Here is a 16,049-nt window from a genome sequence, read left to right as displayed (position 1 = left end):
TCACAAACTACTTCAACTAGTCACGCAATCAAATAACAAATCGCATACTCAAACATATAAATCCATAAACAAGTCATATCATGAATAAACACTAATCAAATTTATTTTGAACTAATCTCTGTTGCAGTGAGATTATTCTCACCTGGATATCGGGAGTTACGATCGTAGATCGCCGAAGGAATTGTACGCTCTAAGAGAATTGGAACCTAATCGGAATAAAAGACTATTGGGATCAGCTGAGAAAAGTATTCAAGACATATTTTAGGTTCTGAAAATTTTCAGAAACGAGATTAGACGCGAAATTACTAAAATACCCTTGGCTATTAGGGTTTCGGGACAAAAACTAACATTCTGGAAAATTCTGGAAAAATTCTAGAAAATCTGGAATAATATTTTAAAAATAAAACTCTGAATCGACAAAGTCAGAATTAGTTTTTAAATTTGAGAAAAGACAAAAATAACGAAATACTAAAATATTAGGATTTACTTTGGAAAAATCCTGATCTGCACAATGAATTTGTAACGCTTGTAAAATAGATCAAAGTGATCCAAAAATTATGAAATTAATTTTTTTGAATAGATGACATACATAAATAAACATTACAAGAAGAATTGCATTAAAACAATTAACGTAACTGAATTGGTAAACGTCTAAATATTGATTTTGAAAATTTGTCAAAACTGTAAAACTGGTACGCGCATTGATCGGACTTTAATCAGAAAATATTCTATATTTTATAAAAATATTTTTCGATTAAGGATTTAGATAGAGGACATCTGAACCTAACTTTTCCAAAAAGAATCGATACAAAATCACGATTTTTGAAACCACGGTAAGCGTATGAAAATTAGGTTTTGATAAAATCCGAACCAGAAACCATGTTACTCAAGAAAAAAAATAAATAAACCATACAATAGAAGGTGCACGATTCTACCTTGATTAGGATGAACAGAAACCGCTTCCTAAAGCTTTAGAAATTAGATAAAAAGAATCTAAGAGAATTTGGTGGCTAGGGTTTTGTTTTTTTTTTTTTTGTTTTTTTTTTTTGTGGGAGAAGAGATATAGAACAGGGGATATGGAAAAATTTGAGCGTGGAGAAGGAAGGGAAAAAGATTCAGCACATCATAACTATTTATAGTGGCTCTTGCAAAAACCCTAACAATGAAAGATATTTACGTGTATATATATATATATATATATATATATATATATATATATATATATATATATTAATCAACGCTTTACTGAAAAGAAGGGAGAATCGTTCAAAACAAAATCAATTTATTATTATGTGATATATATATATATATCATGTACATATATAAACGATATATATATCTACGTATATACTACAAGAAAAACTCCCAGGAAGGTACCAGGATACATGTATACACATATTTATATGTTCATAGGTGAACATTAGTTAACACTCTCTAAAATATTTATAAAGCATCACATGCGCTGATATATATATTTATATATATATATATATATATTACTTATATATATATATATATATTACGGAATATGTATATACATATTTTGTAATCTAAAAATATATTAATTTTGTACGTGTATATTCTAACTGATTCTTTCTCCCTTTTTATTATTATTTTTTTTTCTTTTCTTAACAGATTACAATAATATATCTCTTCCTTTATACATATCTATGAAAAAAAAACTCTAATATATATGATATATATATATATATATATATATATATATAAACAATCACTGTACTATGCGTCACATATGCATGTATAAATAATAATAATAATAACTAAAGTTTTGTATACATATTTACCCACCAATTATACTAAAACACACATCCTACGTAAGCACACACTTTAAACTTGAAATTTTATATATGATTATGAAATATCTAAAAAACATTTAATAAGTTAGTTTTCGGGGTTTCACACTTCATTAGTATTCCAAGAATACCTCACTTTATAATTTATCTTCCATTTATATAGGTTTCAAGTCTGAAAATTATCTATTATTCGGATAATACATCAATTTTATTTTTATTATGATAATACATTATTTCCTACCAAAAATTCTTCGGTTTTACTATTTCTTTCTCTTAATTTATACTTGTTTTCAATTGATTTTACCATATTCAAAATCCAAAAAAAACTTATTAGAGTACAGAAAAAATACGAAATAAAAAATCTTTTTTTCCCTTTTATATATGCGTTATTTTCATTTTTAATTACTTTTAATATGATAGAAAAGACCTTTTTTTCTCCCGCCTAAACCCAAAACTCCCGATTTAGTAGAGCCGCCTTTAGGTACTCGGATGTCTTGAATAACTTGTTGCAAAAAGTTATGAACAACTCAATTACAAGGTTTGTCAAACTAAAATCGTTAATATTATTCTTTCAGTTTTTTTTCAGACCGAAAAATTTTGTGAACCCTCTTTAATATTTTATATATTTATTACAGAAAAATTTGTTGCAACTACTCAATCCTACGATTTTTTTTAACATTTTAGAAAAAAATTAAATTCATTTTATTAAAAAAAAAAACCCACTAAGCCGGAGTAAATTAAATTAACTAAAACAGTTTCTTTAATATACATAAACCAGGCTAAAATAAATTAAATCAATTAAAACAGTCAATATAATTTAATTGCGGACCATTTTTTTAAGGGAGCCCGAGCAAAATAGCAAAGTCAAACGTTGTAATTGTCAAAATAGCCAACTTTTGGTTTATTTTTAATGTGTAGCCAATATACCACATTAACAGTAAAAAAATACAAATTTGCCCTTCATTTAAATGATATCAAATCAAAATATTTGGAAGATTCCCGCGTCCAAAAAAGAAAGAAATGAAATTGGAATCGCGTGAATAAATGTCAACTAAAACAGATCCACCGTGATAAATGCATATCTAACAAATCCACTGTGATAAATGCTTATCTTTCAAACACGCAACCAAACCTACACTGCACGAGAAAAAATTCAAAAACAAAGTAAAAAAAAAATCTTCAGAAATTAACATATACAAATTAATATACGTATATAAACCTAAATAAACAGAAATTAATATACGTATATAAACCTAAATCTTCACAAATTAACATATACAAACTAATATACATATACAAATTATTTTCTGTTTTTTCTGTTTATTTAGGTTTATATACGTATATTAATTTGTATTTGTATATTAATACGTATATTAATTAACAGATATTAACAGAAATTAACAGGATTGAAATCGTTCCATACATGAATCAATGAGTGAAAAATCTTCAATCAAAGCTCTAATTAATTTATACAAATTAATATACGTATATAAACAACGTAATGAATGGATTTACTGGTGAGCTCGTCGAGCCAGCGAATGACGGAGTCGAAGGTGACGCGGCGAGTGATGTCATAGACGAGGAGGGCGGCGACGGCGCCGCGGTAGTAGGCGGAGGTGACGGCGCGGAATCGCTCCTGGCCGGCGGTGTCCCAGATCTGAGCCTTGACCTCTCTGCCGTCGATCTCCACCGCCTGAGTCTAGAACTCGACGCCGATCGTGGCCTTGGCGTTGGGGTCGAACTCGTTCCGCGCGAACCTCGACAGCAGGTTCGACTTCCCGCCCGCCGAGTCGCCGATCAGCACGATCTTGAACAAGTACTCCTCTTGCTCCGACGACTCTTCTTCCCCTCCTCGCCCCATCTTTTTATTCTATTCCCTAAATATCACGTTTATGTCTATATTTGTAATACAAGCTCACCACTGCGTAATTGGAGGGGTTTTGCGTATGTGAACGTGATTATTATTAACAGAATATCTTGGCAATCAAATCATAAATATGTTGGCAATCAGTTTTGATTTTCTTTAATTATATTTTTTATTTAAAAAAATTAAAAAGGGCAAAACTGGAAGCAAAAATATTGGCTTAAACGCCACGTCAGCGAAATTGGCTATTTCTCAAAATAAATGTAAACGTTGGCTAATATGCAATCTCAACGTTTGAATTTGGCTAGTCCGTCTAATTTTTCTTTTTTTAATACGATGAAATTTTCGCTATTTTGTTATAAGAAAGTGGACTATTGGACTATTAACATAATTATCCTTTATTATATGCCCCAAGTTCAAACTCTGGTGAACAATATTGAATAGCTACAATATGGACAGTGTACATCGAAATGAATAAATATAAATAGATCTAATATTTCTGGTGAACGACATTAATCAATGAATTGAATGTACTTTTATTATATATACATGTTCCAATTCTAATTATGACACGCAACAAAATGACCGACTTTGCTGCGTTGTAAACTCTATAATATAGCCGTTTCATTCCGCTTTCTAATCCCCGCCACAAACTGAAACCTCAAATCCCTAATTGCGTTTGTCTCTCATTTTCATTCCTTCCTCTTTCAGATCTCTACAGAATTTATGACACTCACACCCCAGATCTCTACAATACAGACTAAATAGCTTTATCTCCGGGATAACCATTCTCCTAATTTTCTGACAACCTGAACCAATTATTAAATTATTATGTTTTAGGGCTTATTTTATTGGGAGAGCTGAGACAAAGTTAGGGTTATAATTTGTCTCTCTCTCATTCGGAGACTCTTTCTCTCAAAATCCCAATTCCATTTTCGAGTGGATTAAATAGTGTTTTTCCTTTGAACCAATTGATGTCCGAGGGCTGTCTTTTTGGAATGGCTGTGACTTTGTCGCCTGTTCTTAACAACGACCCGAATTCCCGGGGGATCTTGGCCTACAAAAAGCTTCCTCAGCAGCTTCTAAGACTCTCTATCCATAAATTGGATGGATCTTTCTTCGGTAATAATAATTACATTTTTTTTCATTTTTAAATGTATATGCAAAATTTTGAATGAATATTTTAGAAAATCGTGTATAGTACAATCATATTATTAAAATAATATATGGAATAGCCAAACTTTTTTTTATGTAGATTTAGTGGCTATACTAAAATAATGTTATCCCTATTATCATATTTTAATGGCATTCAAACCTTTATGACCGTAATGATACTCGACAAATTTTATTTTACAGTTCAATTAATGCATTTGATTTTTTTTAATTATTTTCTTAGTTCTTGCAATTAAGTATTCTACGATTGGAAAACAAAGCAAACAAATTTTAAATCTCCATTTTGGTAGAATTTGAATTCATGTTTGGTTGTTTGAGGTTTAGATTTATCGATTTGTTTATGTTCTTAATCTTCGATTTGCAGGGCGTATCTCTTATTTACAAATGTTTCTTTTTCATTTTTTTTAATAATATTTTGGCTTGTTTTAGATTTCATACTTTTGATCACGTTTGACCAACATAAACCACTATAAACAACTTTATATGTATGTGTTCTTCGGTAGTTTTGGTTTTAATATCATGGTATTTTCCTTCCTAATCGTCAATATGTTGGGTACGACGTCTTCTCAAAGGTTTCTTTTCATTTTTTTTTCAATTAGGCCAAATAGCCTACCATCCTTTAAAAAATGTGAAAATAGTAGAAAATAACCGCTTTTCGTAACTTTTTTCAATATTAGTCACTGAATTTTTTAGTTTTCATAAATAAGCTTTTCAATAATAGTTAACCGGTTTTCAATAACAGTTCATCAAAGTTCAATAGTTGTTAACTAGATTTCAATTTCAATAGTTGTTGATCATATTTATATAACTATTGACCAAATTTCAATAACTTATAACCAGATTTTAATAATATTTAACCATATTTCAATAACAGTTAAAATAATTTCAATAACAATTAACCAGATTTCAATAATTATTGATCATATTTCAATAATTGATGATCAGATATCAATAATGGTTTAATAAATTTCTAAAACAATGAGAGAATTTTTGTCCGAAAAAAATAGTTACTAGAGAAATATTTTGAAAATACAAGTGAAATATAAAAAGTGACGCATGTTTTAGGTTAAATATGAAATTTTCCCTTTAAAATAAAGTCACAGTTTCATTTTATTAAAAAAATATTCAACATATCCGAAGTTAATTAAATTAACTTAATAATTAATTTAATTAACTAAACAATTAATTTAATTAACTTCGATCTGATGTGTTATTTTCTTAATATAATAAAACTAATTTAGTTAGAATCTTAAAAGAAATTAGAGAATTGATTAATTGTAATAAATTCTTCTTTTTTGTCAGTAAAAATTGATTGATTTTAAAATTCATAGTTTTGTAACGTGTTTTTACAATATAATTAAGAGTGTACAAACCACTACAAACAACATTTTATGTGGTGTTTTCGCATATCGATTTAGAATTTTAATTTTTCGTTCTCAATCTTCTATTTGTTAAGTACATCTCATATTGTCAGACATTTATTTTTCTTGGTAATATTTAGGCTCATTTCAAAATTAGTAAGTTATTTTTTGAAGAATTTGTTGCAACTAGCTAATTCGCTAATTTTTTTTAGATTTTAGCAAAAGTTTCATTTTATTAAGAAACTAGTCCAACAGACCGAAGTAAATTAAATTAACTGAAATGGTTAATTTAATTTACTTCGGATTGGTGGGCTATTTTTTAATAAACTTAAATTGTAATTATTTTTTAAAAGAAAGGTGGGTTATTGGGCTGCTGAATTAATTGTCTCTATTTTGGTAGACGACATACTTAGTTATTTTATTTATCTTAAATTTATCCAAGTACTATATAACTTCAGGATCCAAGAATTTATTATAATGAAAGTTAAACACGAAGCCCATTTATATTCCTTATTTTAAATTCTAACTTTGTTCTATAATAATTAAAAAATATCATACACTAAAATAAAATGCATGCGCGGTGCCGTACTATGTTAAACATATGGATAAGGGTAATTATTCGACTATTTAGTTTACTTTCCTCATCATTAGAGATGTTAAGAAGACCTAATCATTTCCTGATATATTTATATTATTTTTGTATAAATTAAGTGACCAAATTTGATTATTATTCAACATAGGATTGTTTTTCAATCGTATGCCACAATGGTCAAGAAAACCTTGATTGTTCGAGTATTTAATTGCTTATGTCTTAACGTGTAAATATTATAATAATTTCAAATGTTAACAAACAAACAAACAAAAAGAGTAAATCCCTGGTAATAATGTCATAATTTATTGAGTTTTTCACGCATGTTTACATGTAGACGTGCAAGTTCCAAAGACAGCAACGATAGCGGAGCTAAAAGAGGCGGTTGAGGATGTTTTCATTCAGCTACCTATGATCAAACAAGTTGACATTTCATGGTTGCTTTGCTGTGACATAACTTTTCTTATGTATCGTACGTTTGGTCGAAACAACTCCTCTTTTGCTGATTTGTTTTTTTTTTTTTTTTGGTGTATAATGATTAGGTCTCATGTTTGGGGTCATTTTTGCTTATGCTACAACGGTCAAAAACTTGTCAATGATAAAACATTCATCCGAATATTTGGCATCAGAGATGGAGATCAGGTATATATCATGACTCACTATATATAGATATTCTTTTTACTATTATGTAGGACGGCCCAAAAAAAACTGTAAAAAGCGTAAATCAGACCGGATCGGTGATCTTTAGATCGTCGGTCCGGTTTAAAACATTTTTTTTTCTTCCGATCTGGTCTAGTCATTGTAAACGGTCCGGTCCGGTTTTTTTTTAAACTGTTAAGTTGGACAGGACCGGTTTTTTTATAAAAAAAAATTAAAAATAAATAAATTAATGTCCAATTAGCCAAATTAGGCATTTACGCATGTATTTACCTCCCGTACATGACTATATGTTTTTGTTTTGGTGGAAAATTAATGGTTTTTTTTTTAATGATGTAAAACGGTTCAAAACGGTCCAAAACGGTCTAGAACGGTCCGATCTAAACGGTTCAAAACGGTCCAAACGGTTCAAAACGGTCTGGTCCGATTTAAAAGTTCAAAACGGTGTGATCCGATCTGGTTTCTTTTACAGTTTTTTGGTCCGATCCGGTTTGGATTTTTTTGAACCGTTTTGAACGGTCCGATCTGGTTTTTTGGCCGGTTTTGGACCGGACCGGACCAGACCATGGACAGGCCTACTATTATGCATCGAATGCAATTACGGTGCCGTGAATGCGTACACTCTTGTATTTGGTCCTCAATTTATATAATATCAAATTATGTAGCAAATATTTTACTAATAAATTAGTCACTAATCACAAAGAAAAATTTTAATGTTTGCAGCTTGATTTCAAAAAGCATCGCTCAGTCAACTGGGAATTACGCGAGATCGAAAAGAGGCGAGGGACGAGATTACCTCGAAGCTTGAATGATTATATTTATGACCAAGTTGTGCCATGGGATTTGACTACGAATGAAGCTGGTTTTTAGGTTTAATTTTGGAGATTAATCATAGTATGGATTTTATTATGCATATCAGCGCGTCATATCATTATATCATTGGTTGCAATATGAGCATAGGAAATTAATTCGATCGATACATTGTTTTATTGTTTGAAAAAACATCTATAATAATTTTTTTAAGCCGTGCTATAAAGAAGAAAAAAATAAACCAAAGAAAGCAGACCATATGATTTCCGTGATAGATCTATATGGGAACCAAAAAGCCAGTGTTGTCAATAAACCTTTCAACTACGAATTAAAATATAAAGAGATTGAAGAAAAAAAAAAACTTTTGGACTCACATCATTGCAATTCCCATATAGTATCATGTCTTTGGATCAAGTATTTAGTTCGTATGTTGAGTAACATAAACTTGGCGCACAATTTTTGGGATAAATAACACAAGTTTTCGGAACACTAAAACCGAGCAAACGGAGATTTCTAAAACTTTACAATTAGAGTTGATGTGCTCCAATTCGGTTTTTTATTTTATTTTTCATATATATTCAAATTTTACATACATCAGAGATATTTCTAGACTCTAGATTCACTAACATATAAATTTAAAGAACAAACTATTTAAATGTCACTATATCAAAAAGAAATTTATATTTCAATTTCAATTTAAAACGAATTTGATATTCAATAATCCTCACATTTTATCATTGACTCTCAATTCTTCCATCTCTCGTTTTGCCTCTTTTTCAATTCTAAGATTATCATAATCACGTTCACAATTAATTTTTTTTTTATAAAGTGGAGTTTTAATGCGGGAAAAATTATACAAAATAGTCACTAATTGATTAGCAAAACAGTCGAAGTTTCAAATTTTCAGCAAAATTAGACAAAAGAAATTCACTATATGAAAAATAATCAATAGTTCAACAGTAGACTTATATGAGCAGTACATGCTTCAAAGCTCTTTTTCTATTACTATATGTTGCAATGAATGAATACGTCAAGACTTTTAAGGTGCATAACATCTTTCTTTTATAGAAGTCAACACTTTTTGAAAGTCGAATTAGGGTTTCCTTACCCATACACGCGGAGAAGATAATAGTAGAAGGTCTCCGTGAATCAATCTGACGAAGCAAGAAAGTTGTCAGAAATGTAGTTTTACACATAGTGATCAAGGTGTCTTAACATATAAGCATTTTTTTTATAGTATGATGCAAGACATGTTGTCAAAATGACTTGCACTAAAATATAAGCCAACAACTCACGTGACAACAATATATATATACCTGCACAGTCAATTTAAATGGAAACGAAAAGAAGCTAAAAAAAAAAAAAAGCAAATTTAAATGTTTATTATATCAAAACATATGCTGAAGGAGGTGGCAAAGAGAATATTTTGGCATTCTAAAGTTACGGCCTATAAAAACAAGTACGTAGAAAGATTAAAAAGTATCGTCTAGTGTCTGCAACTCGTGGTGCTACAACAAGAACATATGTAATCAAAGTAATAATAAAACAAAAAAAGTTACGTGTCTGTACTCCATGAATATAGCAAGGAGACATGGCTTTTCGGTAGCATTATTTATACATAGTAAAAGCCAATAAAACTTATAGGAATCACGTAACCAAATGGTAAACAATACTGATTGTATATCACTTGAGCGAAATGTTACGTATATTGTTTTAAAAGCTTGTGTGAGTCTACGTCACTTTACTGACAAATTTACTTACGACGTTTCAATGCAGTGATATCACAAGAGTTTGAGTGAGCGACAAACTTTTTTTTTTCACACACAGAGTACGAAAGATTATAATACGAAAATAACAAAAAGTACAAAAACTGAACATATAATTATTAATATATAATATATTGAAAATATATAAATTGAAATAAGTCAACACTTAGAAATCCACGTTGTTTGATATAAAGTCGGACCAATGATTAGTTCAAATTGTTAGAAATATTACATAAATAATATTTATTTTGGGAATAAAAAGCCAAACTCGATAATAGAAGAAATAAAAGACCAACAACAATATTATAAACGAAAAGATGAAGAGAATACAAGGCAAGAAGAACAAAAGCCGAGGACCGTTCGAATTTTATAAGTCACTCAGCCACTTCACCACATTTATCCAAAGCAACAAACTCAGATTTCATCGTGTGCATCTAGTTATCGCATTTTGTTTTGAGGATTTCTAAGACACAGCCGCACCACCTAAAGTGAATACATATCCACTTGTGGCTTTAGAGTCTTGTATATCAGATATCCAACTCGTGTCAATGAAACCTTCAATAACTTCGGAATGTCTAGTATAGTGTAGACCATAATCACGAGTAAATCGTAAATACCTCAGCATTTTCATGATTGCTTTCCAATGTTCAGAACCTAGATTACTCGTGTATCTCGTAAGTCTACTTACAAAGTAAGCTAAGTCAGGTCTAGTACAATTCATCAAGTACATTAGATTTCCTATTATTCTAGCATACTCGTTTGGAGACTCGTTTTCGCCTTTATTCTTAGGCAAATGTTGACTTGCGTCGATTGGAGTTCTAGAGAATCCACTATCATTCTTTGCAAATTTGTCTAGAATTTTATCAATATAGTGTGATTGACTCAAAATAAGTCCATTTGATGTTCTTTTAATCTTGATCCCCAAGATAACATAAGCTAATCTCAAATTTTTCATATCAAAACTTGCGTTCAATATATCTTTTATGGACTTAATCATGCTTTCATTACTTCCAACAATAAGCATATCATCTACATATAAACACAAAATCATATAACCACGTTCGGTCATTTTAATGTAGACACACTTGTCACACTCATTGATCTTGAAGCCATTTGACATCATGACATTGTCAAATTTTTCATGCCATTGTTTGTGGGCTTGTTTGAGTCCATACAATGACTTAATCAGTTTACATATTTTCCTCTCTTGCCCATGTGCAACACGACCTTCGGGTTGGTCCATCTATATCTATTCCCCGAGATCACCATTTAGGAAAGCAGTTTTCACATCCATTTGATGGATTTCAAGATTGCGCAAAGTGACAATGGCTATGATCAATCTTATAGATGTTATTCTCGTCACGGGAGAAAAAGTATCAAAATAGTCAAGACCTTCCTTTTGTCTATAACCCTTAATTACAAGTCTCGCCTTGTATTTATCGATTGAGCAATCCACTTTCATCTTCCTCGTGAAGATCCATTTAGAACCAAGAGTTTTACTTCCAGGAGGAAGGTCAACTAGTTCCCACGTGTGTTTATGCATTATCTAGTCAATTTCACTTCTTATGGCATCCTTCTATAAGTGACCATCAACTGAATTTTACCGCCTCTTTATTGCTTAGAGGTTCGGCCTCTAACATATAGGTAAGAAAGTCAAACCCAAATGATTTTTCTACCTTAGCTCGTTTACTTCTTCGAGGTTGTTCAGATTCTATCTCATCCACGGATTCCTCATCAAGCTCTTGAGATATTTCCTCAATATTCTCAAAATTTTGATTTGACGAACTCGGTTCATCTTCCTTAGTCATATGCGGAAACACATGTTCAAAGAACGATGCATTTTTAGACTCAATGATAGAACCTTTGTGTATATCATGATTCTTAGACTCATGCACAATTAAGCGATAAGCATTACTATGATGTGCATAACCAATGAATACACAATCAACGTTATTCGGACCGATCTTCATCCTTTTAAGTGCGGGAGCCAAAACCTTAGCTAAGCATCCTCACATTCGCAAGTATTTATAGGAAGGCTTCGTTCCTTTAAATAATTCGGACAAAGATTTATCCTCTTACTTTCGAGGTATCTTATTCAAAAGATAGTTCGCGGCTAAGATGGCTTCCCCCACATTTCTTGGGGTAACCCCGAGCTTATCAACATCGCATTCATCATCTCTTTGAGAGTGCCATTCTTTCGTTCAGCTACGCCGTTCGATTCAGGAGAATATGGTGGAGTGACTTCATGAATAATACCATGTTGTGCACAAAAAGCACCAAATGGTTCCACATATTCACCTCCACGATCACTTCGCACCATTTTAATCTTTTTACTAAGTTGATTCTCAACTTCTAATTTGTACATGGTAAATTTCTCAATTGCCTCATCTTTACTCTTAAGCAAATACAACAATACTTTGTACTATCGTCAATGAAAGTCACAAAGTATTTGTTACCACATATCGTAGGCATGAATTTCAAATCACATAGATCGGTATGGATTAGTTCAAGAGACTCACTTTTTCTTTCAACCCTATGAAATGATGTTTTTGTTAATTTGGCTTCAACACATATCTCACACTTGTGTTTAGAGTCAATATTAAATTTTGGTATATAATCCAAATTAATTAATCTGCGCAAAGTGTCATAATTCACGTGACCAAGTCTACCATGCCACAAATTAGATGACTCGAGCATATAAGTAGAAGAGGGAGCGCATTCTCATTATTATTTTTGCCAGTAATGGCGATTACATTCATCTTCCACATATTATCTTTCAAATAGCACTTACCCACATACATCTCATTCATACTAAGAACAATCCTGTGAGATTCAAAAACCATCTTAAACCCATGGTTACAAAGAAGAGTTCCGGAAATGAGATTCTTACTGATGTCGGGCACATAGAGAACGTTGGTGAGCTTCATCTCTTTTCCCGAGGTCATTTTGAGGACGACGTGACCCGTCCCCATGACATCGGAGGTGGCCAAGTTTCCCATGAACAGCTTCTCCCTAGTCGGACGAATATCGAGCGAGCAAAACGCGATCTTGTCAGAGCAAACGTGGCGGATAGCACCAGTGTCTAGCCACCACTCCTTGGGGTTTGAGTCCACCAAGTTCACTTCGGAGACTACTACGACAAGAAATTGGTCATCTTTCTCGGCCTTGATGGCATTGGCCTCACTCTTCTTCTTCTTTTACGGCTTACGGCAATCCGCGACGCGGTGACCTTCTGTTGGAATTGATCTAGGGTTTAAGAAAAATATTAAACGCTTCGGGAAGCGGCGGAATTTTAAAAAATTTCTTTACAAGTAAAAACAGTTTTTACTAACCTAGACAAAGAGCAAGTACATGTAATTAAAAACTAATATGAGCTAGAGGTTTACTAACCTTTCTTGAAGCTTGAACTTTGAAGAAGCTTTTGGAAAGTTTGCAACGCTCGTCTCCCCTCGCAGCACGTCTCTCTTTCTTTCCTCGGAACCTCGAGCAACCACGAAAGTTTTTATCACTAAATCACTCGAAATAAAGGGAATCAGTGAGTGGGCACTTTTAAACACTATGACTTAAGAACGAGTCTTTAAGTCGCAGAGCTAAACACTAGGTCGAGTGAGGACCTAGGTGCCAAAACAAGAAAAATCGAAAATAAACTAGAGAGAGAGAGAAGAGGGGCGGCAACCACAAGTTCTAGAGAGAGAAGCTCTCAATCTCTAACTTATGTGGAATGAATCAAAAGTGAGGAATAGGGCTCCTATTTATAGGAGATGTTTTACCTTCAATAAGGTAGTTTCATCTTCTATAGAATATCACATATTCATGAGCAAAAATCCCTTATTTCCCATTCCATATTGGGCGCCCAAGGCAGCCTCCTAGAGGCTTGGATTTGTTTCCTTTTTTGTTCCTTGGCTTGCCTTTTTCTCACTTGGCCGATTCCCTTGTGCATCCTTATGCAAATTTGTTTCCTCTTTTTCTTTTGGCAAGTATCTAAATACATTTATGCACAAAATAAACTCTCCTATTTCTCTATAGGGTAGGCGCCCAACATGTCTCTAGAAGGAGCTTCTAGAAGCTTCTTCATTTATTCATGAGAACATGAAAAATGTCCATTAAGAATTTTCAATAAAACTCTTATGAAATGAAATTAATTCACGAGGCCCAATGATCAAGTCATGGCTGAGTGATATTAAGTCATCAAATGAACTTGTCAAAAAATTTATTGACATTCATTTCATCCTTTGTCTCAAAAGACAAAAATACCCTTTTGACTATTTTCGTTCTCGTTTTGACTTAGCTTCCAGTTTAACTATTCCTATCGAAGTGATTCGTGACAGTGACCTCATGGACCCAAATGAACAAAGCTTGAGCTAAACACTTGGACTCAAAAGTTCACAAACCTTTTCCAAGTTTAGCTTAATGCCAACTGACTCCACTAAAGAGCTGACACTGAAAATCTCTCGGTTCAAATGAATTTATTTTCTACTCAAGAATTCGACCTAATTATGATGAGTGGATCCACTGAATATTATCTATGCTACCCTTCATGAATGTCATCAGCTAGTCGGGATTTACTAAATTACCATTTTACCCTTCTAGCTGTTATTTCCTCAACTCCTTTGTCGCTTGTGAATAAGTTAGAAACAATGTATTGACGAGGAGCTAACAAGTCACATTGTTTCATCCAAAAGAGTCAGGACTCAATTTGGACACTGGCCAGTTCATTTATTCACACTCCAAGGAACAAAGCATGAGGTGACATACATTGCATTTCAGCAATCTTGTACATGAATTCCATATCTATGAGAACTTCACAAAGTTACTCATGACATACTCACAACTTAGTACTTCACCAATAGGCCCTGTTCGGAATCACATAGTGAGTCCGAACTCTGACTTTCTCAAATGAGAATACTAAGGTGTGAAAGGGCATGTCTCATTTCAGGATTAAGGTAAGCATGATGCAATTCATACATAGTGACTTCGAGACATAAGAGGTTAAATGGTTTGTTCTTATCTTGTCTCTAGAAGTGCACTGGTCAATTCAGTACCTTCGGAAGATACCTAGAAGAACTATAGAGTCTCCAACTCTCAATGCCTCATAACCAGACATCATAGATTCTTCTAACAATCATACTGAGGTCAATAGTCCTTTGACCCTTAGATTGCGAATATATCGTTTTAAGCAAACTACGAAGAGTTTGTTCATGCAAATCTACATTTGTCTCTTCGTAAGTTGTTAAGTTTGTTTATGGACTAAAAGACTAAGGTTTTATCATAAAGCTTCAGACAAGGAAGATTGAATGAACGTTTCAACTTTATATTAATGAATAAGCAATTACAAGCAAGAGTCTTCGTAAGACTATATTACATCAAATGTACACAAATAGACACTACTACTCTTCTTGTGGGCACCATTTACAACAAACTCCCACTTGACTCAAAGAAGATGTGAGTAGTCCTTTATGCCTAATCCCTCTCGATGTTGGTCGAAGACCATGTTCGCTAGGGCCTTGGTGAATGGATCTGCCAGAGATCTACTTCACCTCCACGTCTCCGCGCTGCACGATCTCTCGAATCAAATGGTATTTCCTCTCAATATGTTTAGAGCGCTTATGGCTTCTAGGTTCCTTTGAGTTAGCGACAGCCCCACTATTATCACAATAAAGGGTCATGGGCTCGTCGACGTTTGGATGTTTCACAAGCAGCCACATATTCTGCTTCCATTGTGGAGTCAGCAATGCAAGATTGCTTAATACTTCTCCACACAACAGCTCTACCATTAAGGATGAACACAGATCCCGGAGTGGATTTCCTGGAATCCTTATCCGCTTGAAAATCGGAGTTGGTATATCCCGTCATAGTCAGGTCAGTACCTGAGTATGTAAGCATCAAGTTCCTAGTTCTTCGAAGATACTTAAGAACATGCTTAACTGTAATCCAGTGCTCGGGTCCAGGGTTGGATTGGAAACGGCTAACTACGTCAACGGCGAAACATATATCAGGTCTAGTGCAAAGCATAGC

The 16,049-nt window shown here is 32.7% G+C and overlaps 1 protein-coding gene across 1 annotated transcript; it reads left to right on the top strand.

Moving 5' to 3' along the window:
• The first annotated feature begins 4,657 nt into the window (after nucleotides 1–4,657).
• Nucleotides 4,658–8,373, top strand: LOC149397898 (uncharacterized). Its single transcript, XM_089615705.1, has 4 exons — nucleotides 4,658–4,800; nucleotides 7,139–7,238; nucleotides 7,344–7,443; nucleotides 8,182–8,373. The coding sequence occupies exons 1-4, from the start codon at nucleotides 4,677–4,679 to the stop codon at nucleotides 8,326–8,328; spliced, it is 471 nt and encodes a 156-aa protein (XP_089471831.1). The 5' UTR covers nucleotides 4,658–4,676; the 3' UTR covers nucleotides 8,329–8,373.
• The last annotated feature ends 7,676 nt before the right edge of the window (nucleotides 8,374–16,049 follow it).

This window comes from Urtica dioica, chromosome 5 (assembly GCF_054948205.1).
Source record: "Urtica dioica subsp. dioica isolate 48M chromosome 5, U.dioica_male_clone48M_v1_H2, whole genome shotgun sequence".
Lineage (NCBI taxonomy): Eukaryota > Viridiplantae > Streptophyta > Magnoliopsida > Rosales > Urticaceae > Urtica > Urtica dioica.
This window is presented reverse-complemented; position numbering and strand designations above follow the sequence as displayed.